The sequence below is a fragment of the Galleria mellonella genome, unplaced genomic scaffold (assembly GCF_026898425.1).
Source record: "Galleria mellonella isolate WM207_F2 unplaced genomic scaffold, CSIRO_AGI_GalMel_v1 utg1634, whole genome shotgun sequence".
NCBI classification, from domain to species: domain Eukaryota; kingdom Metazoa; phylum Arthropoda; class Insecta; order Lepidoptera; family Pyralidae; genus Galleria; species Galleria mellonella.
The window spans coordinates 1479777-1506668 of record NW_026442007.1 but is presented as its reverse complement, the minus strand read 5'-3'; the positions used below and the strand labels follow the sequence as shown (position 1 = coordinate 1506668).

The 26892-nt window shown below is 34.6% G+C and overlaps 1 protein-coding gene across 2 annotated transcripts in view; it reads right to left on the bottom strand.

Annotated features, from left to right (window-relative positions):
* Positions 1–7025: 7025 nt before the first annotated feature.
* LOC113514148 (uncharacterized) overlaps positions 7026–26892 on the bottom strand; it is a 55480-nt gene continuing 35613 nt past the window's right edge. The window contains exons 3-4 of one of the 2 annotated variants that reach the window (XM_052892626.1): positions 16894–17078; positions 7026–10336 (exon numbers count right to left, since the gene is read on the bottom strand). In XM_052892626.1, the coding sequence (XP_052748586.1) occupies positions 7615–10336; positions 16894–17057 (2886 nt within the window). In that variant the 5' untranslated portion in view covers positions 17058–17078 and the 3' untranslated portion in view covers positions 7026–7614. The remainder of the gene's footprint in view (positions 10337–16893; positions 17079–26892) is intronic. The other variant, XM_031910995.2, reaches the window with a different exon arrangement.

The window sequence follows — 26892 nt, the reverse complement described above, 5'->3', positions numbered from 1 at the left end:
GGTTTCCAGGGGGAACCACGAGGAGGTCGACCTGACAGGGTATATTGCTAGCAATGGAGCTACTAATCCCTATTATTAACAGTCCCTTCACCCCACCTTCCAAATGGAGTATATATAACGTACGTATGGCGTAACTTAAGTAATCAGGGATAACATAGTTATGGTGGGGGAAAGGGATTGTTAGTAATGGGGTCTAAATGACCCATTTCCTCAACAAACTCTCACCAGAGGGAGACTTAGTACAAAAGTCGTTTGTTTGGACACCGCTGTCCCATTCGTGTTTCTACCGTGAAGCAGTTGTATTTGCATGGCTGTGTTTCGGTTCGAAGGTTGGGATATGGCAGTAAATTTACAGGGTCCAGAGGAATAACACCTGCATCCTCAGAAATAGCAACGCATGGGAGGTATCATGAGCAAAACAGTATACTCTATTATAGCCATGGTACTGCTCATGTCTATACGCGACGGTTACTACTTTCCATCAGGTGGGGTCGTCAGCTTGTTTGCCATTCTAAGTTGCATAAAAAAATCTAAGTTTTAGAAACCATATTTCTATACTATGCACTGAGGCATTCAGAACCCTTGGATTTTTGTTGTGACAATCACAACAATTAGACTGTACATAGGCCATCAAAATGTTGTATAACGCCATCGTTTGCAGTTATAAAAACATTACTGGGCGATATATTCATAAAAAAAAATACTATTCAAAAATTCTTATACAAGAATTAAGTTTACATAGTCAGAAAGTGTCTCACTTTGACTTTGTACAAAAGTCGTTTGCTTGAGTACCTCTGTCCTATTCGTGTTTCTGCCGTGAAACAGTTATGTTTGCATGGCTGTGTTTCAGTTTAAAGGCAATAAAATTACAGGGTACAGAGGCAAAGGCACCATAATCCTCAGGAATGGTAACGCATGAAGGGGGACACAGTACACTCAGTTGTGTCCATGGTACCGTTCATGTCTATAGGCGACGGTTACAATTTCCCATCAGGTGGCCGTCAGCTTGTTTGCTATACTAAGTTGTAGAAAAAAAAAATAATAAATATCCACTTAATTCAAATAATTTGGTATTATCATTTTTATTTCTGATTTCACGTAATTTAATAGGATATTTTAAATTGCATATAAAATATGGAAAAAAATATTGTTATTTATTTATTAATTTATTATAATAAGTGTTATTTTCCAAAGTTTAATACATCAGACTCATAGGACATGTATATACAACGAAATATGAAAACTCTAAAAATATACCTAGCTGAATACAAATAAAAATAATCGAAAAATATAAAAATAATTCTAGAAACAATCATATTCCTCTTAGAAGTCGGTAATCTTTTTTAAATAATACCAACACATCCATCCGACGTATACCTTACAGCGGTAATGCCAACATAATAAAATGTAATACGATTCTAAACAACTGTTCCAAGGCAAGGGTTAACCTCTAAATAATAAACCTTTAGTTGCGCGGTCATGGGATGTCACTTAAGGGAAACTAAAAGGGTTAATGTTTTCCTTCCCTTACAAGGGTATAAAGGGACAGAGGGAAGGTCAGTTAGACGTTTTTAGTGCTGCAAATTATGTCTTGCGAAATATAGTTCTTTTTTTTTCTATACTAATTTTAGAAAGAGAAAAAATTTTATATGTAATGGATAAAATCAAAAACTACACAACCAATTTAAAAAATTCTTTCACCTATAGAAAGGTACATTGTCAGCGAGTAATATAGGTTACATCTCGTCATAGTCGTCCAATACTGACGGATATATATCACTGCATAATATAAAACAAAGTCGCTGTCGCTGTCTGTCCGTCCCTATGTATGCTTAAATCTTTAAAACTGCGCAACGGATTTTGAAGCGGTTTTTTTTAATAGATAGAGTGATTCAAGAGGAAGGTTTATATGTATATATAGTATGTATGTATAGTACATGCATAATATTGTAGAAAAACACTGATAAATGTAGAGATTTCTTATGTGACATGATGTAATGAGTACCCGCGCGAAGTCGGGCCGGGTCGCTAGTATTTAGTATTTGTCAGATCCGCCAGTATTCTACGACTATGATGATATTAATTTCGAAATTCCTCTTTACCCAAGCAAATGCCACCTACATAACAATTTAAACGAGTTTTTATATTTATTTATTTTATTTAAACTTTATTGTACATACAAATAATACATAAAAATGTGACAGAGTTAAGCAAAAGCTGACGGCGCACCTGATGAAAGGTGATAACTGTTGCCTATAGACATTAGTAGATGGAGATTGATAACGATAAACGTTTAACTATTAGACCCATTTTAATAAAGTTTCTATGGAACCAATCTGTAAGTATATCCTTTCAGATAAAAAGATTTTTCCAAATTGGTTTACAATTGACAAAATTATGTTACATAATAATTTAGTAATAGAAAAAAAAATACAAACGAATTGAGAGAAAAAAAAATCAGTTCTAATTAAATATATCAGAAGGAGACTTTGTACAAAAGTCGTTTGCTTGACCACCTCTGTCCTATTCGTGATTCTACCGTGAAGCAGTTGTGTTTGCATGGCTGTGTTTCGATTTGAAGAGTGGACTATTGCAGTGAATTGACAGGGTACAAAAGAATAACACCCGAGTACTCAGGAACAGCAACGCATAGGGGGTGTCATGGGCGAAACAGTATACTCTGTTATGTCCATGGTACTGCTCATGTCTATAGGCGACGGTTACCACTTTCCATCAGGTGGGCCGTCAGCTTGTTTGCCATTCTAAGTAGCAAAAATACTAATAACAACATATTCAACCATAATATTTTAAGGAATCCAATAACTCACTGTATATAATTGGTTAGCACAAATCAGCGAGTCTACCATGAAATGAAATTCCGGAATTTCGGATTCAATTTCGTGTTTTTGTTTATATCAAAATCAGACCAATAAATGGAGTTTAACATTTCGTTCGTCATACATCCTATCATAAAAGTGCAAAGGAACAATATTTTAACATTTTTAATATTTCCAAACGGCATGTACGAGTATTATGTAATTTTAACATCAAATATCTGTTTCGTTTGGCTCCGAAATTTCGGAAAACATTTCGTGGTAGGCCCTCAGGTCGTACCAATCGATAATTACATATCTGTCATTATTAGTAACCACATCAAACCAATTCTTTCCGGTTGAAGTCATGCGGCGAGTCACAGTAATTGACTAGTGTCGAATATTAAGCCTTAAATTTTATATACGATTATTATACATCATCGTTATGTTACCTTTAAACGTCCACTGCTGAACATAAGCCTCCCGCTTGGGCTTTGGCAGTAGTTGCCACGCTTGACAGGCGGATTAGCAATTTTTTTTTTTCTTTTAATGGATGATAATGAAATGGTAACCCCACCCGCGCTAATGGTATACACTAGCGAGACACCAGTAAAGTATGATAGGTGAGGATGAAGCAAGTCAGTTAGCACATCGTGACGAATTCAACAAGAATTGTTCACGATGGTTTCCAGGGGGAACCACGCGGAGGTCGACCTAATAGGGCAAATTGCTAACAATGGGGCTGTCAAACTCCATTGCTAACAATCCCTTTCCCCCCGCAAGTTAGGTTTTAGAGATGTTTTAAAAAGGACGCTGCTGCTCATCCCTCGCCCTCCCTTAGTCGCCTCTTACGAATGCCACGGGAAAGGAAGGGGTAGCCTATTCTATGCCAGGAACATTGGAACGACCAGGACCACATGCAGACAGTACCATTGTCTTTAACCAATCTAGAAATAGTTATAAATTTATATACCTAAACCTACCAAATGAAACCGATTTCTACAAGTGTTAAATTTTGATTGGTAGTTCTAAATAAAAAGTAATAAATAAATCTTAAAGAAACAGAGAAAATAACATTTTTAGATATCAAATACAATGAAAACGACATCTGTCAACGGACTGTGTTACTACGAGTACAGTGTAGACAGATTTGTCACAAAACTATTTGTGATAGTATTGTAAAAACATCCGTTACCACGAGATGTCGCTAGGAGTAAGTTTAGTTGACTCTGCCTGTTATGGTTTTTTATGGGACAGAGCAGCTAGAGTCGAAACAAAATCTAGGTTTTGGTATTCGATTCTATCCATCTCTTCATCTCACTTCCATTCCTTTACATGTTTTGTCGTTGACGAAAAATGGACAGCAGTCCCTCTTAAAACATCACCAAAGCCTAACTGCGGTTGTCAACCCGCCTGCCAAGCGTGGCAACTACTAAAACCTCCCTTATATTAGTATTATTATAAGTATTTTTAAGAGTAGACTTAAAAAGCATCTTCTATCTCTATGAACATATATTTATTTTTCTATATATGTAGGTATATTGATGTATATGTGTATGTGTGTGTAAGTTACCAGAGGGAGACTTTGTACGAAAGTCGATTGCGTGGGTACCTCTGTCCCATTCGTATTTCAACCGTGAAGCAGTTGTGTTTGCATGGCTGTGTTTCGGTTTGAAGGGTGGGATATGGCGTGAATTTACTGGGTACAGAGGAATAACACCTGAGTCCTCAGGAATGGCAACGCATGGGGGGTATCATGGGCGAAACAGTATACTCTGTTATGTCCATGGTACTGCTCATGTCTATAGGCGACGGTTACCACTTTCCATCAGGTGGGCCGTCAGCTTGTTTGCCATTTTAAGTTGTATAAAAAAAAAAAAAAAAAATATGCATAGATGTAAGTATATGTGTATTTGTACGATAAAATGTAATTAATTTAATTTTGTCTGTTTAAAAATTGTACACTGCTGTATCCGCTGACATTGATGCTCCTCTCCACTTTGGGTGTTGCTGGAAGAGAACTCAATCAGAGTTAAGCTCGCCTTTGTACTTTTGTTTACCTCTGTTATATTCTTATAACTAGTGTGTACAGTAAAGTATTGAATAAATAAATAGATGGCTATAGGGTTTTATCTCCAGTATTAGGGTTTTATTATTAGTCCAGTATTAGTCCTAAAAAGAGTGAACGAGAAGAGAACATTGATTGAAATAATAAAGAATAGAAGAGGCAAAATGCTAGGCCACCTTATACGACATGACGATTTTTTTAAGAGCATAATAGAAGGAAAGATAGAGGGCAAAAGAGGAAGAGGAAGACCGAGGAATAACTACATGGGACAGATAAAGGAAACACTAGGCGTCATATCGTATAGGGAGATAAAGGATACGGCCTGGGATAGAGCTGGCTGGAGGAAGATGCATGAATTAGTTGCACCGACAAGAGGAAACTCTTAAATGAAAAGAGATTAGGGTTTTATCTTCACTGATATACTGGTAGTGAAATAGAAAACTTCATTCGGATGATTGAGTTATCATCCGAATGAAGTCCTAGTTTAAAAGTCATCGTCATCATATCAGCGTGATATTTTTTTGTCTACAGAAGAATACGTAATGTATTTGTCAATAAAAAAAAAACTTACTCTATGGTCAAGTGGTCACACTTTATACGAAATAAATGTAGAAATTCATGTACTATTTTTAATAATAGCCACTTTCTACCATCGTACGGCTCGCCATCGACAGGGAGTTCATTCTCGTGTCCTACAGCCTCAATGGTCGCGTACTGCGCGGTTTCAGAGATGTTTCCTCCCACGAACACTCAGGTTGTGGAATGAGCTCCCTGCCGAGGTTTTCCCAAGAGACTACAGCATGGGGTTCTTCAAAAGGGGGGTAAAGAGGTTTCTTCAGGGTCGGCAACGCACGCGTAATACCTCTGGTATTGCAGGTGTTCATAGGCTACGGTAACCACTTACCATCAGGTTGGCCGTATGCTTGTTTGCCACCTCAGTGGTATAAAAAAAAATATCAAAATCGATTCACAATCAACGAAGATCTGTATGACTTAACTCCAATAGAACTAAAGATGTCTTCTTTTTGCTGTCACTTAAAAGTGTATGTCGTTAGTTTTTTTTTTTTTTTTTTGTAACATAGAATGCTGATGATCCACCTAAGAAAAAATTATAAATGTCAATGAGATCACAGTATATACTGGGTTATCCAACGTGCCCCTCAAATATTGCTATTTCTATATACATTATTCCACTGTACCTTGTAATTTCACTGTCAAATAAGCACAGCTGGGATGGCAAATACGAATAGAATATAGGTGTCCAAGAAGATAACTCTTATTCACAGTTTGTCTGTGATAAGTAAAGACCAAAAATAACTCTTGAGTTGCTTTGAAAAGAGTTATTTTTGTGTGAGCTTTCTTATTATTTGTTTGTTGACTCGACTCCCAATCTCCTTTATAAATCATTTTGAAAATGCATAAAATACTTGGTCACAACAGAATATCAGTGTTTTGCTCTTCAGAGGGCAAAGCAATAAACTGAGTTGTGACCATTTTGTGTTGCTATGGCACACGCATGAATAAAGGAAATTGTTGTTTTATATATCTTGCTTTTTGATTTTTTTTTTGTTGCTTTTTTGTTTTTCATTATTTTATCTCTTTTGCTGTGTATGTCTGTATTATGTGTATATTTGTATTGTTATTTGTGTGCTGTAAGTAATGCAGATAAATTATCTATCTGTCTAAAATATATTTAACTAAACACCGGTCAAGGGTAAGCTATAAATAACTAATTAGGAATAATTAATAGCTTTTTCTCATATTTTCAACCATAAGTAAAAACTACGTATCATAAAAATAAATAAAAATCAATTTTATAATGTACAAATGAAGCCCTTTCATATGATATCCCACTTGGCCTTGTAAGTCAATTTTAAAATTTTGAGTATCCGTTTTGGACCCCTAACAAGAAAATAGAAATACTTTTTCAATTATTTCTATTACCATATATGTGAGCTATATATAATTATTCCAAATTTCAAGTTGATGACTGTATCAGACGGATGAACGGATAAAGTCAAACCATTCCTTGATACTTTTTTGGTACGAAGCTCTAAAAATCAGCAGGCACAAATCTGTAGTAACTGCAATGTAAACTAAAAATACAAAATTATATAAAAGTTTATTTCAATATTTACAATCTTTTTACTTAAAATTAATACAATTCGATCCAATAAATTACAATGTTAGATCGATACTCTTAAGTTATAAAAAGTATAGATAAAAAATGCGATCTGGAGATAAATGGTTCGAGTGACGAAAAAAATATATTAAAGTCTGTATTTGTAAAAAACAAATTAACAAGTTAATTTTAAGCTCAAATATTTTTTATTATTATACTAATTGTAATATAGCTTTTTCTTCATTGTTAACCTAATGAAACTGTTTTAACTAATACTTATTAAGTAAATCGATTCCATCAAACTATAACATGTGTTATATGTAATTTTATCACAATATAAATTCAGTAGACTTTCCTCAGCTTTCATTGCCGAGGATATCATTCTGAAATTATATAAATATAATTACCTTAATAATTCTAATAAAATGTTTAAACACTAACATCCCTGTTTTACAAAAGAATCGGATACAAGTATTTGATTAAATTGATTAAATGCTTAATATGTCTCTATTGAAAGAAACTATATCAAGGATTAATTTATATAAAATGGTTAAATATTTTCTCGGTGAGTATCAGACTGTTTTATTCTAAATTAATTCCCGTTTGTAAAGTCACTTGTGCGGTTTCGCTCCAGTGCCGGCACTTGTTTCAAGATACCTTTTCAAATTGTCGGATGTTGTTTGCAAAATACTTAATCCAAGCTTGTACTTAAATTCAATGAATCTCTTCAACAAAGACAGGAAGCCACCTTGTTGGCTTGGCGGAGGATACGTTACTAATTCAGGAGTATCTTTACACTTCTCTGTCGTGGATTCAGTTACTGGGGACGGGGAAGGTGGCATTGTTGACGTGGTCTCCGATTTCAAGTCGGTAGTAGTCTCTGTCATTATATTTCTAAATTGAGTTGTTGTTTCAAAAGGTGTCTCTGATTTTGGAGTTGGAATACTCTTCTCAGTAACGTCTGTCAAATGTGAATACACTTCGTACACTCTAAAATTTTTCGTTGTTGAATCCAATTCATTCGACACATCGGATTCGGTCGTAGACTTTTCTGGTTTACTACCTATCGGTACTGTTGACACGCTTTCAACTATTTCAGATTTCACAGTAGTCGGTGTGTCAGTTGTCTTTTCTTCTTTTGTAGAATCTGCGGTTACAGCAAAAACAGTGAATACATCTTTTGAATCTGGTTGAGTTGTTACAGTATTATCAGTGGGCTGTGGATCGGATAGTTCCTCTAACTTATTCAAATAATTATAGTTATCATAAATTTCATTGCTAATGAAAATATCTTTATGTGAATTTTTTGCTTCTTTTAAAAGCTGTTCGATGGAACCTGTTATACTGCTTCTACTATACGCAGTATGTCTTCTTCTTCTTCGAAGTCCTCGCGGCCCATGTTCAGGAACTACCGCAGGAGTGGCTGAATCAACAGAATCTACTAATTCCTTAGGTACATTGCCAACTACGAATTTATTATCAATTATTCCACTATCATTATTATCATTTTCAGTATATTTATTTTGATCTGAATCCGCAGTATTACTATTTGAATCTAATTCCATGGACGTTGATGGATATGTCATATGTTGACCTTCGTAGGGATACACAGGTCTAAAGTCTGTATCATCATTTGGTTTGATACCATAGACAACGGAATTTGACATTTCACTTCCATATGGATATCCTCCTGATGAAGCAGATTGAGATGAAGCATAAACGGGTTCTACAGCAGGATAAGATGTAGATGGTTTATCATATACGTATTTATTTTCAGTGGTATAAACATTTCTAGTTTCGTATTGATGAGGGTTAGGGTTATAGTTTATTGGTTTAGGATATGCAGCTCCATGTGCTATTCCAGTTTTTTGTTGAGGATATCGAACATTATAGTTAGGTTCATAATTAGCTGCTACGTGACGATATCTTATATCTTGTTCTTTTTTCATTGCGTATCTGTTGTTGTGAACAGTTTGAGCAGCATAAGGATTTAGTTTTTGTTTAGAATGAGATGGCATTCCAGCAAGAACTGTTCCCAGCATTTCTTCTTCTGCTTGTCCATTACCTTCACTTGCATATTCTTCGTCATTATTTTTATATAAATCGTCTTTTTTGTCGACTTCAAAAGTTCTTCTAACTGGTGTACTGAATGGATAAAAGAAATAACTAGCTAAGCCAACTAAACTAGCAAGACCAATAACTCCTACTCCCACTGATGGCATAACTTCTCTAGATAGATAGTTATAAAGTTGAGTAGTAAGAGGACCATCTTTATTAGGTTTCTTTGCGGGTTTCGCGGATTTTGTCTTATTAGTTTTCGTTTCACTTACTTTAGTATCACTTTCAATTTTAGACGGACTGGGCTTCTTTTTCTTTGTCTTATTTTTCTTTCTATTTGAACTACGTTTAGGTTTCTTAGTTGTAGTTGCAGGGGTGCTAATCTCTAATTCAATTTCTTGTTCTTTTGGTTCCATTGGTAATAAAGCCGATTCATGATCAATTGGTGATAATGTAGTGCTGACCTTCTGTTTATTTTTATTTTTCTTTTTATTTGGTTTCGATGTAATTTTTACTACAGGTGAAATAGTAGTTGGACTTTTAGTAACACTTTCCTTTTTAATAGTTGTAATTTCGGTTGTTGTGGGTACTGTAGTTGTACTTACTATCGGAGTCCGTTGAGTAGAAGGATTTCTATTTTTCTCTACGTTTGACAAAACTGTATCTTTAATTTTATTGTACACATTTTCATTTATTGCTGAGCCACCAGCTACCAAATCAGATTTGTTAGTACTCCCAATAATAGGGCGTTTTACTGAAAGTTTATTATTTTGTGGTCGTTGTTTGTTTTTATTTTTTGTATTTGACGGTTTTTGTTTTTTAATATTCTCTTCAAGTTTTGAAGGTTCAGTGGAAGAAGTAAGATTGTCTTTACTATTATGATTACTAAGGAGTATCCATGTAGAAATTCCTTCATTTGATGTAGAAGATTCGCTTATTTTATTTTCAGTTTCTAAGTCCTCCATTGTTACTGGAACTGCAATACCAGCATGACCATTTTCTATTGATTCTTCTGCATCCTCATTTCTTGTTTTGATTTTCTGTTTGTGAATAACTTGACTCTTTAATTTTGATGGTGTTCTATTATCTGAAAGCATAGGCTCATCACCAGTTTTATTAGAAGGTTTATCCAGTAATTGATTTGCAACAAGTTTTATGGACTCGCCAATAGCCGGACCTTTGGTCTTGACGTCTCTCGCGGAATTTTTGTCCAAAGATACTGGTGTAGATGTCTCTGTCTTCGGAGGCTCTGTTTCATTTGGTACACTGGAATTCCTGGAAAAAGAAATACCAATAATTATTTCAAGAGTCTATTATTAGAACCTCAAGAAAGTCCACCTTCATATCGTGTACTTTACGATATATTTCTAATGATAACGAATTAATAAATTATTCTTTCACTTAATAGATTTTTTTCCACAAAAAAGAAAACACTGATTTTAATTATGGCAAAAGCACTTGATTTTGATTTAAGAACCAAACTGCTGAACCGACTTTGGTAATATTTCTTTAAGATCAATCTAAAAGTATAAAATTTATTTTCTAATAAAAAAATGAACTGTTTCGCCCATGATACCCCAATGTGTTGCCATTCCTGAGGACTCAGGTGTTATTCCTCTGTACCCTGTAAATTCACTGCCATATCCCACCCTTCAAACCGAAACACAGTCATGCAAACACAACTGCTTCACGGTTGAAACACGAATGGAACAAAGGAATGTCAAGAAAAGGAATGCTTCAATAAAAGGATATTTAAGGGAATTGAAACAACTACTAACTTAATTAATACCTGACTACAAGCACTGAATTAACCTGTGTCCTGACATACTTTCTTAATTAAATTCATGCAAATTTTGCAACTCGTTACATGCAGTTGCATAGCTTTGTATGAGTCATGAAAAGTCATATAATTTACCTACACAACAGACTAATTTATTACACTGAGGATAGGAATTGAATATATAATATAAACATTATATTAATATATACTTGTATACTATGATGAAATTTTTCAAAAAAGTAGTAAAAAAGCGAGGTCTGCTTCACGTGCGTAACGCCCCAGGTATTGCAGGTGTTCATAGGCTACGGTAACCATTTACATTCAGATAACCTTTATTTTTATTTGCCACCTCAACAAACAATAAATATATCGTAAATCATCATTATAATAGGTATTAGATAACTATTGGTCAAACATACATACATACATATCTGTCACGCCTGTCTCCCATTAGGGTAGACAGACAAAATGGAGTATTAGTCAAACTTCATTTTGTAAATACATATGTTAAATAATAACAAACTATTTTAAATAGACAATCAGGATTTAATACGATGTAAAAGCCTTTACAGTCCTGTTGTGACCGCAACGTGGTACAATCCAAGTTGAAACGTCGGTAATAAAGAAGCAGGTATACATACATACATACATATCTGTCACGCCTGTCTTCCATTAGGGTAGGCAGAAACAATGGAACGCCAAATGCTTCGATTCAAACAAACCTCTTTCGCTTCTTCCACATTCATCAATCTTGTCATACACGCTCGTCGGTTACGGGTACTTTTAATTTGGCCCTTTTCAGCCCTTCTTCAGCACGTCGCCTATTTGGTCGACATACGTCCGTCTAGGGCGGCCCCTACCGACATCTCCATTCATTCTTGCTCGATAAATCTCTTTCGTAATTCTTCTTTCATCCATCCTCTCCAAATGACCAAACCAACGCAACATTCCTTTTTCGATTTTGGTCAGGTATGTAGCTTCTATTTACCTATAAAGGCTTTTACATCGTGTTAATACCCAATTGTATATTTAAAAAATGTGTAAACAACGCGAAAGTTTATAATTAACTAGTAACAGAATAATTAAAAATTAGACTATTATTTGATCAAGAATATAAACGCAATGCAATAATATTTAATATAAATAATTGTACTTGTACTATGCCAGTACTAAACTATTAACCATCAGAAGGGGAGTCGGACGTCAGGCCACCTAACTACGACACTATCAAGGATAAATAATGAAAACATCAGAACAAATGAAATCTTCTTATTTGGGATATTTATTTTAGTTAAATCTAATGTATCTATACAGAAGTGTCTAATATATCTATACAAATAAGTTTCCTTATTAAAATGAAATGATTAAAATAATTATTAATAATATTCAAATAAATTAAATTAAATTAACTTAATGCTATATTTACATAAAAACTATATAAACAAAATATGAAATAAATTGATTACTGGGTATTAATATTTGTACAGCGATACAATGATAATTTTATAAACGATATATTTACAATACCCACATACTTACTATAAAATCTGAAATTAATATTGTATTAAATTAAAATATAAATATACAAAATGTTGAATGAAACGTTTACAATGGAATATATTTAAATAGTTAAAGATAAAAAAAAATCTTTTAGATCACTGCCAGCTGGTAGGGTACCTTTTTTTTATACAACTTAGAATGGCAAACAAGCTGACAGCCCACCTGATGAAAAGTGGTAACCGTCGTCTATAGACATGAGCAGTACCATGGACATAACAGAGTATACAGTTTCGCCCTTGATACCCCCCCATGAGTTGCCATTCCTGAGAACTCAGGTGTTATTCCTCTGTACCCTATAAATTAAAGAAACTCTAAGAGACTTGCTGCATTTCCACGCTGAGTAGCTATGGAAATGCGTTGACCAAAGTATAGGCCAGCCTTCTGGTCGCCATAGGATTCTACCAGCCGGCGTGAAATCTCTTTGAAAAGATTCATGGCCTCAAGGCCCCACGGACCCAGAGTTTCAACTACAAACGCCGCAAATATATATCCATTTCCAAGGGATGAATGAATATTTACGGCGCTTGATAGTCTACTGGTGTGTTGCGGCGGGACCAGCCATCTTGGATGTACTTGGAAGGTGAGACGGCGCCACCGTGTCCACGAGGGTGAAGTCCCATACAAGCGGACGTCCCATCGTCCAAGGTACCAAGGACAAATGTTAAATTGCTTTAAATTATTAAATATAGTTTGTACTCTACTAACGAAGTAAAATAATTAATCATTGAATTGGAAAGAAACATTATAGAAAGGAATTATTCAAAGACATTGATATTTTTAAATGCTGAAATGTTCAAACAATTTTATAGTGCTATACATTTCACACTTGTATGAGACAGTCTTACAATAATGGTCGCTAGATCTTTTTAAAAAAAAATATGCTACTTAGAAAGGCAAACAAGCTGACAGCCCACCCGATGGACAGTGGTAACCTATAGACATGAACAGGTACCATGGACATAACAAAGTATACTGTCTCGCCTATGATACACCTCATGCATTGCCATTCCTGAGAACTCAGGTGTATACCTCACATATCTTACAGATTACAGAGGATGTAAGAATAATCTAAGAAGCAAAATGTCGGTTAACATCACCGATGGGGTTTGTGATAAAAGATTTTATTCATACTCTATTAAGTGATTGCCAACCTGCCTGCCAAACGTGGCAACTACTGGTAAAAATCTCCAGAAGGTGAGTTTTCACATTTTTTTTTATTTAAACATAAACAAGAAGGTTTGCGTTCACCAGTGGACAGTTAACGAGTGATATGGTAATGAAGTGACTGCTACTATATTACTATACAAGTTATTAAAAAATTACTACTAATTACTAATATTGCATTTTTTTAACTTAATCTAAATACGACTATATATTACACAATAACATAACAATATTAATATAACAAGCTCCTCAAATGTTCGTTTATACAAAAACAAAACAAAATGACGACATGCATGTTGTATATTTTTAATAAAAAAAAAAATTAAAACATGAAATTAATTAATATATAATACATCCATACATTAATTATATTATTTTCCTAAATTTTACATTATTATAACAATAATTTTACTTCGTATTAACAAAGAAAAATGATCTTAATTCTTTTTTACCATCAAAAAAATGTCTTAGAAAAAAGAGGAAATAAAAGGGAATAATTCGAATTTTTACAAACACGCCTTGCTTGTACTGTCTTATGCCTTTGGCTTTTTCGTTGAAATACACTTCTGTTACCTTAAAATGTAAATCCGGTAAATTGTACTAATTGGCATTCTGAAAGTACTTCGATTCAGCATATAAACATACAAAATCCTTTGAACTTTTCGTAACGCGTTTTTAACAAAAATAGATACACAAACATAATGTATCTATGTATATTTTTATGTGCAAGATACAATTATAAAATGACAAAACATAATACAGAGTGAAGATGAAATCATTAGCATACTTTTGAAGAAATCTTCCTGTCTGAAGTTCTGTCAGTAAAACGGAATATTTTTCCCAAAGAAACGTATGTCGAAATATAACAAACACTTTAGGTCCCATTCGTAAACGTTGGACATGCTATTTTAGTATTCAAACTGAAATTTTTGTATCCATTTTCTGCTTTGTATTTTTTTTTAACAATACATTATCTTATACCCGTGTAATAAGGTCATATTTTTTTATATAAACAAAATCAACAACAACCTACATTTTTTTAATTTATCAATCGCCTTTTCTGTTACTTCCCATTAAAATTTTACTGATTTTTTTTTTTGTAAGTTTTACGCTTTATTCCACTAGCATAAAGCGCAAAAATATTAAAAATTTATATTATGTATTTTCTAAATTATAATTGACTTCATTCATAGTCTTGCAAAATGCTTTATAGAGTATATTTTGATAATCCTGCATTGAGAATTTAATACCTAACTTAGGGAATTTAACTTGTAACCCATTTTTGTACGAGCAAGAATCGAAACTAGTCGAGTATTCTCGACTAAAATACATATAAGTTAATCCGTGTGTTCTTATATTAAAATAAAACGTGCACTTACGAAACCGTCAAGATTAAAGTCTAACCTACTTGATTCTTATTGTCCAAGTTTCACGTTTTTTTCGTTTATTTTTCCGATAATTTGGATTAGTTTTTTTATTTCTCGACCTATCGTTCAATATTCGAATTGTACTTTTCATTAGTTCCTTTAATTTGAAAAATAATGTTGGCTTTATTGAACTCTCAGCATTTTCATCTTCTCTGCTATTCCAAGGATATCTGTTTGACCAAATTCTATCATTTTCAAAGGTATGTAAACTCCATGTTTTCAATTCATTATCCCAATACCAATGAGGATGATAGACATGTTCTACCTTATTAGCTTCTCTTCCAGAAAAGGCCCAAGGTGCAAACAAAGCAGCTACACCAGATGTTCCGGCGAAAATAAACATAACTGGTGACAAAAGTATGGAAAATAAACCGAAAGTAAAAGGGTTTACTGTTGCTAACCAATTGAAGGCATTAATTGCAGGTCTAAAAAAATGCAAAATAGAATAAAATGGACTGAAAATATCATCATCATCATAACTCGGTTTTGCCGGCTTATGAATAGCTGCCGCTTGATTTGAAGCTGAACCGATAGGTTCTGATAGCTCTGATTGTTCTGCAAGATCAGAATTGTAATTAGTTAATGATTGCTCTTCAATAGATGCACTTTCCGTTTGTTCCTGATTTTCCTCAGAATCGTAGACAGAATGCCCTTCTTCATCACCTGATTCGTCTTCAAAGGGAATATCAAATCCAGCTGGAAATAAACCATCTCCTTCTTCTTCTTCTTCTTCTGATTCAATAACAACGTTTTTATTTATTACATTTGTATTAACCGCGATATTTAAATCTGGACAAGCCTCTTTTGCTTGCCCTTGAAATGTATTATTCAATGTAAGGAATATAGTAGGGCATTCGTCAGGCGAAGCACTATATTCTTCTGGTCTAATAATTATTCTATCTGTGTAAGCGTTTGTTGGTTGAAATGTTGAAACTTCGAAATCATTGTCACCATAATTTGGATAATTGTGGTTAGGATTTTGATGTTTTATAGGTTTTTTTACTGAGAAAGGCTTTTGTGTTGTCGTTTTAATGTGATATGAATGAACATTATTAATTGGTGTATGCCATGGTGTAGGATTACCTAAATTAGTAATGACAGGTGTCGGTGTTGGTGTTGTAAATACGTATGAGGGCCTAACATTGTTAGAGTACGTAGGAGAAGCGAATTGATAGGGAGACATTGTAGTAGTTTGGTAATATCTGTCAGTTACATAAATGTTATCAGAGTAAATATGAACGCCATTATTTTGTGACGTAGAAGAAGTAGCAGAAATTGATGCAAATGGGTAGGGGTGCATTGTAGTCGTTGAAAAATATTTATCAGTGACATAAATATTGTCAGAGTAAATATGTACGTCATTATGTGGTGGCTTTGGTTTATTCTTTTTATAAATTATGTTGTACAGTTTTGTGACGTCTTGTAGATGAAATACTTTTTCGGCAACTTCAGTCGATTGTTCATGAGAGTTTTTAATATTACCATTATTTTCTTCTGATGTCGTCATTTCATATGTAAAATCTAAATCGTCAAGTTTCGCGTTATCGGTCCATTTTGTTATAACTCTTCGAATAGGCGATTTTTTGCCACCTTGAGAATTTAATTCTAAACCTTTGTTATTTTGTGATTCTACTTTATGTGTCCCTTTATTCTTCTTTTTAATATTAAGCCTAGGATTATTTGTGTAAACAGCTGAAATTAAACGACGTTTTCTAGTATTTTTTGTTGTTGGTTCGATTATATCTATGTAATCTACATTTGAATTACTATTTTTAGTTGTACTATCACTGGATTTCAAATATTTATTGTTTACATTATTACTTTGCATAAAATTTACATGACTAGTAACTACAGGCAACTTATGACTATCTAAATTTAAATTTTTATTACTATATCTGTACCTTATTGGGTTTTCTGTTGATTTGTTTGTTTCAACACTAGTAATAGGACTATGGACATTGGGTGATTGTGAAAGCACTTCTTGAGGTCGCGAATACACAAACGAACAGAATGCTACAATTAAAACTAAAGTCCACTTTGTACACACACTTTTCCGTCGCGCCATGTTGGATAACCCGAAATTGGTCTGTAACAAAAAAAAGTATATAAGCAAATATGAAATATAAAACAAAAGTATGTTATTATAACATATAAAAATAGTATTGATTTAATACAATATGATACTTTTTAAAATGCCGTGTGATTTCCACATAGAATAGATCTTTTCCCGTGGGTAAAAGAGACGCAACTGAGGGAGAGCGAGAGATGGATAGCAGCATCCCTCTTAAAACATTTCCAAACCGTAACTGCGGTTGCCAATATGCCTGCCAAGCTTGGAAACTACTGGCAAAACCCGCCTAAAGGTGAGGGTTATGTTCAGCAATTTTAAAGACTGATATGATGACGATGATGATACATTTTATTATAATAAAAATAATCATTATCAAGCCAAAAACAATGAAATAAGGATAATTTACTATAGACAATCGAAGTGATCGATATAGTTCGCAGAATAAATAACATAAAGTGACAAGTAGCCAGTCATACAGCTATATTGATAATCAATGGGAAACAATGGTTTTCAAATAGCGATCTCGTATAGTTATAAGCGATATAAAACGACCTCCTACCAAACAGATCGACAACCATAGATATACTCCAAGAAGTCAGTGAATGCAGGTTGTTCAGAATCCTTCTTATAATATCTATAGAGATTTACATTCAATAGTAAACAATCAGCGACTGAAATGATTAATTTGTAACAAGACCCTACAAATTTAATAGTTAAATTTATTAAGTCACTAACTGAAGCCTGCGACTTTGTTTACGTACAACTGAGTTTCACATCCATTAATTTTTTTTCTTTATACAACTTAGAATGGCAAATAGACTGACGGTCCACCTGATGAAAAGTAGTAACCGTCGCCCATAGATATGAGCAGTACCATGGACATAACAGAGTATGCTGTTTCGCCCATAATACTCCCCATGCGTTGCTATTCCTGAGGACTCAGGTGTTATTCCTCTGTACCCTGTCAATTCACTGCCGTATCCCACCCTTCTGAAAACCAAAACACAGCCATTCAAACACAACTGCTTTACGGTAGAAACACGAATGGGACAGAGGTACCCAAGCAAACGACTTTTGTACAAAGTCTACTTCTGGTAATTGTCTAATGATTGATTCCCTATACAAACTTATTATACACCTTTTTCAATTTTTATTTCCACAACCAAAAGTAAACTGTGTCCTTCTCTATAGCTCAATCTATCTCTTTATCAATATTCATCAAAACTGAATCAATAGTTTAGGCGTATAGAAGTAACAGAGAGATAGACATAGTCACTTTCGCATTTAAAATATGGGTATAAAGTAAAACAGTTCAATTTGAATAAAGACTGTTTCTATTCTATTCACAGATCACAGAGTAATAACTTTCAGGAAAACTTCTTTATTATCTGTGTTAATATTAAACAAGACAAGCCGTCAGAAGACAGTCCGTCACAAACAGCTATAACCGGTAAAGTATTGAACGAGTTAAAATGGATCCGTTAGCCCATCGTTAACCTCACATATGAAGCGAGGAGACCGTTACGAAACTTGATTTCATTGGATTCACTTGAGGAAGTTATAATTTTAAGGACTGTTGTTCGCGGAATTTTTATACATAAGTTTGTATTTAGTCATCCATGTAATAATGTGTCATCGCTCCTGCGATAGCTGCAAAGTTCCTATAAAAATATACTAGGTGTATAGATTTGTACTGACATAGTTTACTTAAAACGTAACTAGATGGCGTTGTATAATTCTCATCATCATTCGTTGTATAAATCCAAAATATTCATTAGTTTCTTATTACGTTTATGTTTCCCATTAAATGCCTATTCCCATAAAATACCTAGAACCTCAATAGAAGAATCCCGTGATCACTTGTAAGTATATACTTTTGACCATATATTCTAACCACAATAATCCCATTAAAATACAATGAAACATAAATGAAACTGTAAATATTTTTCAATTGCTACTTTACCATATATTACCATAAACCGCAGCATGCTTCATAAAAAATCTTATGTTTGAACAAAGAAAATAATAAATTTTAAATTGATGACACACGCTATTAGTCACAGGTACTGCTCATGTATATAGGCGACGGTTACCACTTTCCATCAGGTGAGCCGTCAGCTCGTTTGCCATGCTAAGTTGTATAAAAAAAAAAATCCTCATGGCTGTAATACTCAAAAAACTCAACTGTCTATCATAAATATATGTTTAAAATTATATACAGGTTCAAATTGTAATAAAAATAATTAGCTTTCTTTTAATAAAAAAATAAATAAAATATTATCTACTATCTTAGTCGATATATATATATATATATATATATATATATATATATATATATATATATATATATATATATATATATATATATATATATATATATATATATATATATATTATATAAGTTAACAAACAATAATACAATATATAATTATAATAAGATTACATTTAAATGTGATTAATAGTACTACCAACAACGTTAACTACAGATTGCTATATAAAGAAACAAAGTATATAAACATGCAAATATTGGCGAGAAGTGGAGCCGACCATTATATCTATCAATTAAGTTAAATTATAAATAACATTGACACAACCACGTCACCGGTACCAATTATACAAAACAACCAAAAAAAAAGTTATTTAAATATACACATGTATTTTATAATTTACTAATTATGTGCGCGCATTACTAAATTCCTGAGAGAGGGAGGAGGTTACTTATTGTTTAGCTACCATTTTTTTTAAATACATCCGAGGGACCTTTAAAGTACGCGAAATACAGCAGAAAATGCGAGAAAGTCGCTTACGTTGGTACTAGCATGTGATACACCGGGGTGAACTACTTGTAATGAGACAGGTGATAGCCATTGCCGAAGGTAAAAGAAGCACCCACCACCGACCACTTGGGCTCGAACCATCCAACAGGGCTTGAAACTGCCGTTGACGCAAAACCGTCAAGAATGCCGCAAAAGTATAAGGAGGGCTGACCCCAAATAAGGAAATAGCCTAATTGACTGATAGAATGACAGTATGCACCGATATATCTCTAGTAATGTTCGGGGTGAATAAGTGTGATCAGATAGCGTCAAACTTTGCTCGTCTTCTTTTATTTCTGTCTACTGTGCCATATTTTATTTATTGCACATTTACATATTTATCTTAGCATTATATCTTTATAGATGTAACCGAGTTACGACTATGTAAGTCTCCCACTTTGTACAGTGGTCGTTTGCTTGGGCACCTCTGTACCAATCGTGTTTCTATCGTGAAGCAGTCGTGTTTGCATGGATGTGTTTCTGTTTGAAGGGTGGGATATGGCAGTGAGTTTACAAGGTACAGAAGTAACACCTGAGTCCTCAGGAATAGTAACGCTTGGGGGATATCATGGGCGAAACAGTATACTTTGTTACGCCTATGGTACTGCTCATGTCTATAGGCGACGGTTACCACTTTCCATCAAGTGGGCCGTCAGCTTACTTGCCATTGTAAGTTGCATAAAAAAAATTATAAAAATATACTCTATAGTACATTACTACAGCGGCCAGCAACTGAGGCATTGATGGATGAATGTGCAAATGTGGGCCGAGGCGTTGCCGAGGCACACATACGTGAGTCCATCAATACCTAGTTGTGGCCAAGGCTTGTATAGTACTTTTCTCAAACAATGCGCGGAAATCAAAAACACAATTTTACTTTTTAAGTTCAATGACGAATAACGAACAATAATATTTTTTCGAGCGCCATAATGTTCCTTTGGTTTTTTTTCAATAAACAGCTTTCTATTTGAAAGCCAGTTCGAAATTTAAATAAAACCTTTTATTAGTTACCTCCTTGGTAAGTCCTCCATGTTTCGAAGTAAAAGGTCATTCCATTTTTAAATTACAGGACAGATATGAGTTTACATAGTAATTTATCTGGCCGCAAAACACGACAGATATGGATTTTCATACAACTTTTGCCGGCCGCTACTCGCATGTATCTGGCCAGTACGGAAATTTTGATTTATCTCGAAGAAGATTGTCAAAATAATACTCACATTTCCAAGCATGTTTGAGTAAAAATAATTTTTGTATCAATAGAACTGCTAACAAACCGCTCACCTAATGGAAAATGGTAGAAATCGTCTATAACTATGAGTGGTCATATATCAGTCATGCATTACCGTCGCTGAAGTGCACGGTGTTACATCAGGGGGGAAGGGATTGTCAGTAATGGTGCCGGTAATAGCTTAATTACTAGCAATATTCTCTATCAGGTCAACCATCACGTGGTTCCCTCTGGAAACCATCGTGGCTAATTCTTATCGAATTCGTCATGACAGTCCAATGAACCTGCACTTATTCTCACAGATCACACTCACTGATTCGCCGCCAGCGCATAAGGATAGCACATAGCATAGGCGGAATTACCTTTCCGTTTTCACCCATAAAAAAGATGTTATGCCTGTAACTTCACTGCCACATCTCTCTCAAACAATAACACGCTTTCATCACAAACTGCTTGGTATTTTTTAATAGATGATGATGGAATGGTAACCCCGCCTGCGCTAACGGTATACACTGGCGGGGCACCAGTGAGAGATGATAGGTGACGATGAAAGCAGGTCACTTAGTCCATCGTGATAAATTCCACTAGAATTAACTACGATAGTTTCCAGGGGGAACCACGTGGAGTCGACCTGATATGAGTGCTGGCAATGGGTCAGTTAGACTCCATTACTAACAGTCCTTTTCCCCCCAACTGCTTGGTATTAGATAAATATACATTGACAGGACACGAAGGCCTAATACCGAAGACATAACACCTTGCTCCTCAAGAATGACCATGCATGAAGAATAGCATAAGGATCACAGCGTTTATTTTCTGTCGCCAATGACGTTATTCTTGTTTACTAACTGGCATACGAGTACATCTTGGAATGGCAAACAAACTGACAGTCGACTTGATGGAAAGTAGATATCGGCTCCTATCTACACATAAACGGCACCGCATACATCTCAATATATTCTGTGAATTTATTTATATTGTACTAGCGGCCCGTCCCGGCTTCGCACTGCGCACGGGTGGACATTTTTACAACATTTCAAAAAGTGGTTATTGTGACATAACGATAATAGTTGGACATATAGTATCCGGAAGTTTTTTGTAGTTATTGATATTTTCTTCAATGTTATTAATGTTAGTAATGGAATTTTTGCCCCATTGCTAGCAATATGCCCTATTAGGTCGACCTTCACGCGGTTCCCCCTGGAAACCACTGTGACTAATTTATCGTTGAATTCGTCACGATGGGCTAACTGACATGCCTTTTCATCCTCACCTATCATCCCTCACTGGTGCCCCGCCAGTGTATACCGATAGCGCAGGCGAGGTCACCATTTCATTATCATCTATAAAAAAAAACTTTATCATCTCTCGGTCACCACACAAACTGTCATAAACATTTAATATAACCTATTCATCTATTATTTGTATGGTAGAATGAGACAACACGACATGTAGGTGAATAACCTTGCGACCATGACCACCACACAACACGAATTTGACGGAGTATCACTGACCCCAATGCCAGAAACCGGTTTTTGTTTTCCATCCCGTTACTGTGACGCCCGTTAGCAATTCGGGCTACTTAATGTCAAAACAAAACCCTAAACCGAGTCGCCAAGCCACCACAGAGCCATTATAGATACTATAGTGTCCTTACAAATATTATAAGTGCGAAATTTTGTTTGTTTGTTACCTCTTAACGTTATTTATTTATGTATTTTTTTTTTAATTTATAAAGATCAAAGGATTTAATTTATCTATAAAATAAATTTATACATGATACCTATCTAAATAAATGTTTAATTAATTAATTAATATAAATAAATTATTAATTATAAATTACTAATTATTATTTTATTTATATTTATTAATTATTAGTATTTATTTATTTATTTACTCTTTATTGCACGACTTAAAAAATAATACAAAAATAAATATATAATATATTATTAGTAATATACAGTTTTAAAAGTACTTAGGTATAAGAGTAGGTAATATTAATCAATTATTGGGATAAAAAATTAATATATACATAATTATAATTCAAAATTAAAAACGATATGACAATCTAATAAATGAATATAATTTACCAGAGGGAGACTTTGTACAAAAGTCGGTTGCTTGGGTACCTCTGTCCCATTCGTGTTTCAACCGTGAAGCAGTTGTGTTTGCATGGCTGTGTTTCAGTTTGAAGGGTGGGATATGGCGTGAATTTACAGGGTACAGAGTAATAACACCTGAGTCCTCAGGAATGGCAACGCATGGGGGTATCATGGGCGAAACAGTATACTCTGTTATGTCAATGGTACTGCTCATATCTATAGGCGACGGTTACCCCTTTCCATCAGGTGGGCCGTTAGCTTGTTTGCCATTCTAAGTTGTATAAAAAAAAGGTTCCAGGTCCTGAGGTCCTGACTAATTCATTCGCTGGCATCGTCGCCAAGCCCCTTTGTCGTTTATATGTTTATGTACTCGTAAATATGTATTTTATAACCATTTTATTCTTGCCACACTGCATACTAAATTCGCGTTTTTTCCAAATGTCGTTTTCGAGGGAATGTGACTTTATGTGAGGTATTTTTTACGCATGAATACTTTTCATGTTGCATATAATAAAGTGAATAAAATAAAAATAAAACTCAGGACAACCAAACCGCAAAGTGAAAGTTAAGTGTAAGTGAAGTATGATAAAGTTAGGATCAAGTTATCGACATTGTGACAATGATTCATTTTTTTAAATAAAGGGTTTACTTCCATGTGAACCCATAAAATTAAATGGTGGCTCTTAATTTGATCAGATTCTTTACATTAACCTAACATTTGTGATACGTTTGTTAAATTTAAATCATTTCCTTTATCACGCCATATCTCACCCTTCAAACCGAAACACAGCCATGCAAACAACTACTTCACGGAAGAAACACGAATGGGATAGAGGTACCCATGCAATCGCCTTTTGTATAAAAAAAAAAAGATGATTTGAATTTGAATATTCTTTAGGGAGGGAGAGGATTGGGATCTAACATCTCCATTGCTAGCAAAATATACCCCAGCAAGTCGACCTGGAAACCATAACGGTTAATTTGGATGGAATATAGACACGATTAAATAGCTGGCTTATCATATTTCCGCATATGGGATCAGCTAAGCCGTTGCACGTCGACACATCGGAATCTTTTGTGCTTCCCCCTAAGTAATTGGCTTACATCGTCACCTATCATCTCTCACCGGTACCCTGCCAGCGTATACCGATAGCGCTAAATCTATTCGTTGAGAAGTTCTCGGAAAAACTTCACTTGAAGAAATGTGTTTCCACCTGATATACTGTTTTCGCGGAAAGGCAAAGGAGGAGTGAGGAATTTATCCTGCTCTTCGCTACTGAAGCACAAGAATGGGCCAGAGACTGAATCCTACACGACTACTAACAAAACCCCCCAAGGGGGAGATTTATGTTCAGCAGTGGACGGTTAAAGGCTGATATGATGACGATGATGATGACATTTATAGACCATATTATCCCTGTGTTAGATTAGTGCGGTAATTAAAAACTAACTTGCTAATTAATTAAAAAAAAAGCTATAGTTTTACCACAGGTTTTTTTTAGAGACTCAGAATCCCATTGCTAGCAATATACCCAACCAGGTCAACCTCCTCGCGGTTCCCCCTGGAAACTATCATGGTTAATTCCTGATGAATTCATCATGATGGGCTAACTGGCCTGTTTTCATTCTCATCTATCACCCTTCACTGGTGCTCCGCCAGCGTATCCCGTTAGCGCAGGCGGGGTTACCATACCATTTTCACCCATAAAAAAAACCCCTTCCAATGATTATTAACGGTCAAGTACAATGACATCAACGTCTTAAGTAACAAGCGATTTTCAACTTAAAATATTGTACTTATTAGTCTTTGTCTCCAGTTTTTAAATTCGAAATTAGAATTAAAAAAATTTACTTCATTTAAAAAGAAATTTGCAATTAACCAATAGGAGCGTATAAATCCTATCGATTGTTAAAGTGATACGCAAAAATCGATACGAGCTGGCAAGCAATCGTGCAACGTGAACTTCCATATAAAACCGATGACATTATTTTTGAAGTTACATTGATTGTGATGATTATGAATGAATGATCATCATGTGATCCCGGCACAGAATGGGCCACCCCTTCCTTTCCCGTGGGCAAAATTCCATTATCTAGAATATGATTATTCCATTCAAATCTTATTATGATTTAGTTTCTTTCATACATACACTTACATTATTTACATACACAAACTAATTTATTACTTACTTAATTTATTACATACTTATTTATATATACTAACTTGCCTACCTTGCTGTAGAATTATATTATATATATAATCTATTTATGTAATTTGTTTATTTATTTACTTTTTATTGCATCACTTAAAGAATAATACAAAGATAAGATATTATTAGTAAGATATAGTTTTAAAAGTACTTAAACTTACTTACATTCTAACTTGCCTGCCTTGCTTTAGAATTATAATATCCGTTTATATAATTAAAATCCGTTATTGGCTATATTTATAAGAGACTTAGCATGTACCATAAGTTATTTTTTAAAAAGTTATGAATTTTTGTATTAAATAAATAAATCTGTTCAGCGACGAATATCCAAATATCCAACAGATTTGTACATCGATAATATTTATAGAAAATAGTATTCTAGCCTTTCTTAAATTAGTTACTAATTATTATTACAATAGTTACATTTTTAAAATCGCTTTCGCTTGTAACTTAAATTGACAGATTAGCTTTTGCTTGCACTATAATGATTATTCCGTTCGCGTGCGTATCGGAATGCGTTCTCATTTCCACTTCTGTCCTTGTTCTTTAGTAAAATTCTAATTAATTTACCATTATATAAAAAAAAAAAATATTTAGTTGAGACAAAAACCCTTACGATTATTAAATAATGTCACAATAAAATATTTTAAAAGAAAAGTCAATTTTTTTTTTATAGATCAGTATTAGATTTAATTTGGATGGTATATATATGTACAAGAGCGCAAAGCTGCAGACAAACTGCAATGCAGTTTCGCGGCACTAAGAAAATACATATATTGTCTATGTAACTGTTTACTTGAAATAAATAAAAAAAAAACAGAGGGCGACAGTCTCGTAAGTAGTTTCTTTTTAATGAATGATAATGGAATGGCAACCTCCCCTGCGCGGGGGGGAAGGGATTGTTAGTGATGGAGACTGAGAACCCCATTGCTAGCAATATACCCAACCAGGCCGACCTCCTCGCGGTTCCCCCTGGAAACTATCATGGTTAATTCCTGATGAATTCATCATGATGGGCTAACTGGCCTGTTTTCGTTCTCATCTATCACCCTTCACTGGTGCTCCGCCAGCGTATCCCGTTAGCGCAGGCGGGGTTACCATACCATTTTCACCCATAAAAAAAAACCTCGCCTGCGCTAACGGTATACACCAGCGAGACACCAGTGAGGGATGATAGGTGCGGATGAAAAGGCAGGTCGGTTAGCCCACCGTGATGAATACGTGTGGAATTCAGCACGATGGTTTCCAGAGGGGACCACGTAGAGGTTCACCTGACAGGACATATTGCTAGCAATGGGAATGGTAATCCGCATTGTTAACAATCTCTTCCCCCCACCCCCCACACACACACACAAGTAGTATTACTATTAACAGCAGTATTCATATACTACCATTGCCATATGGTCCCGGCATAGAATGGGCCACCCCTTCCTTTCCCGTAGGTGTCGTAAGAAGTGACCTTAATGGTGA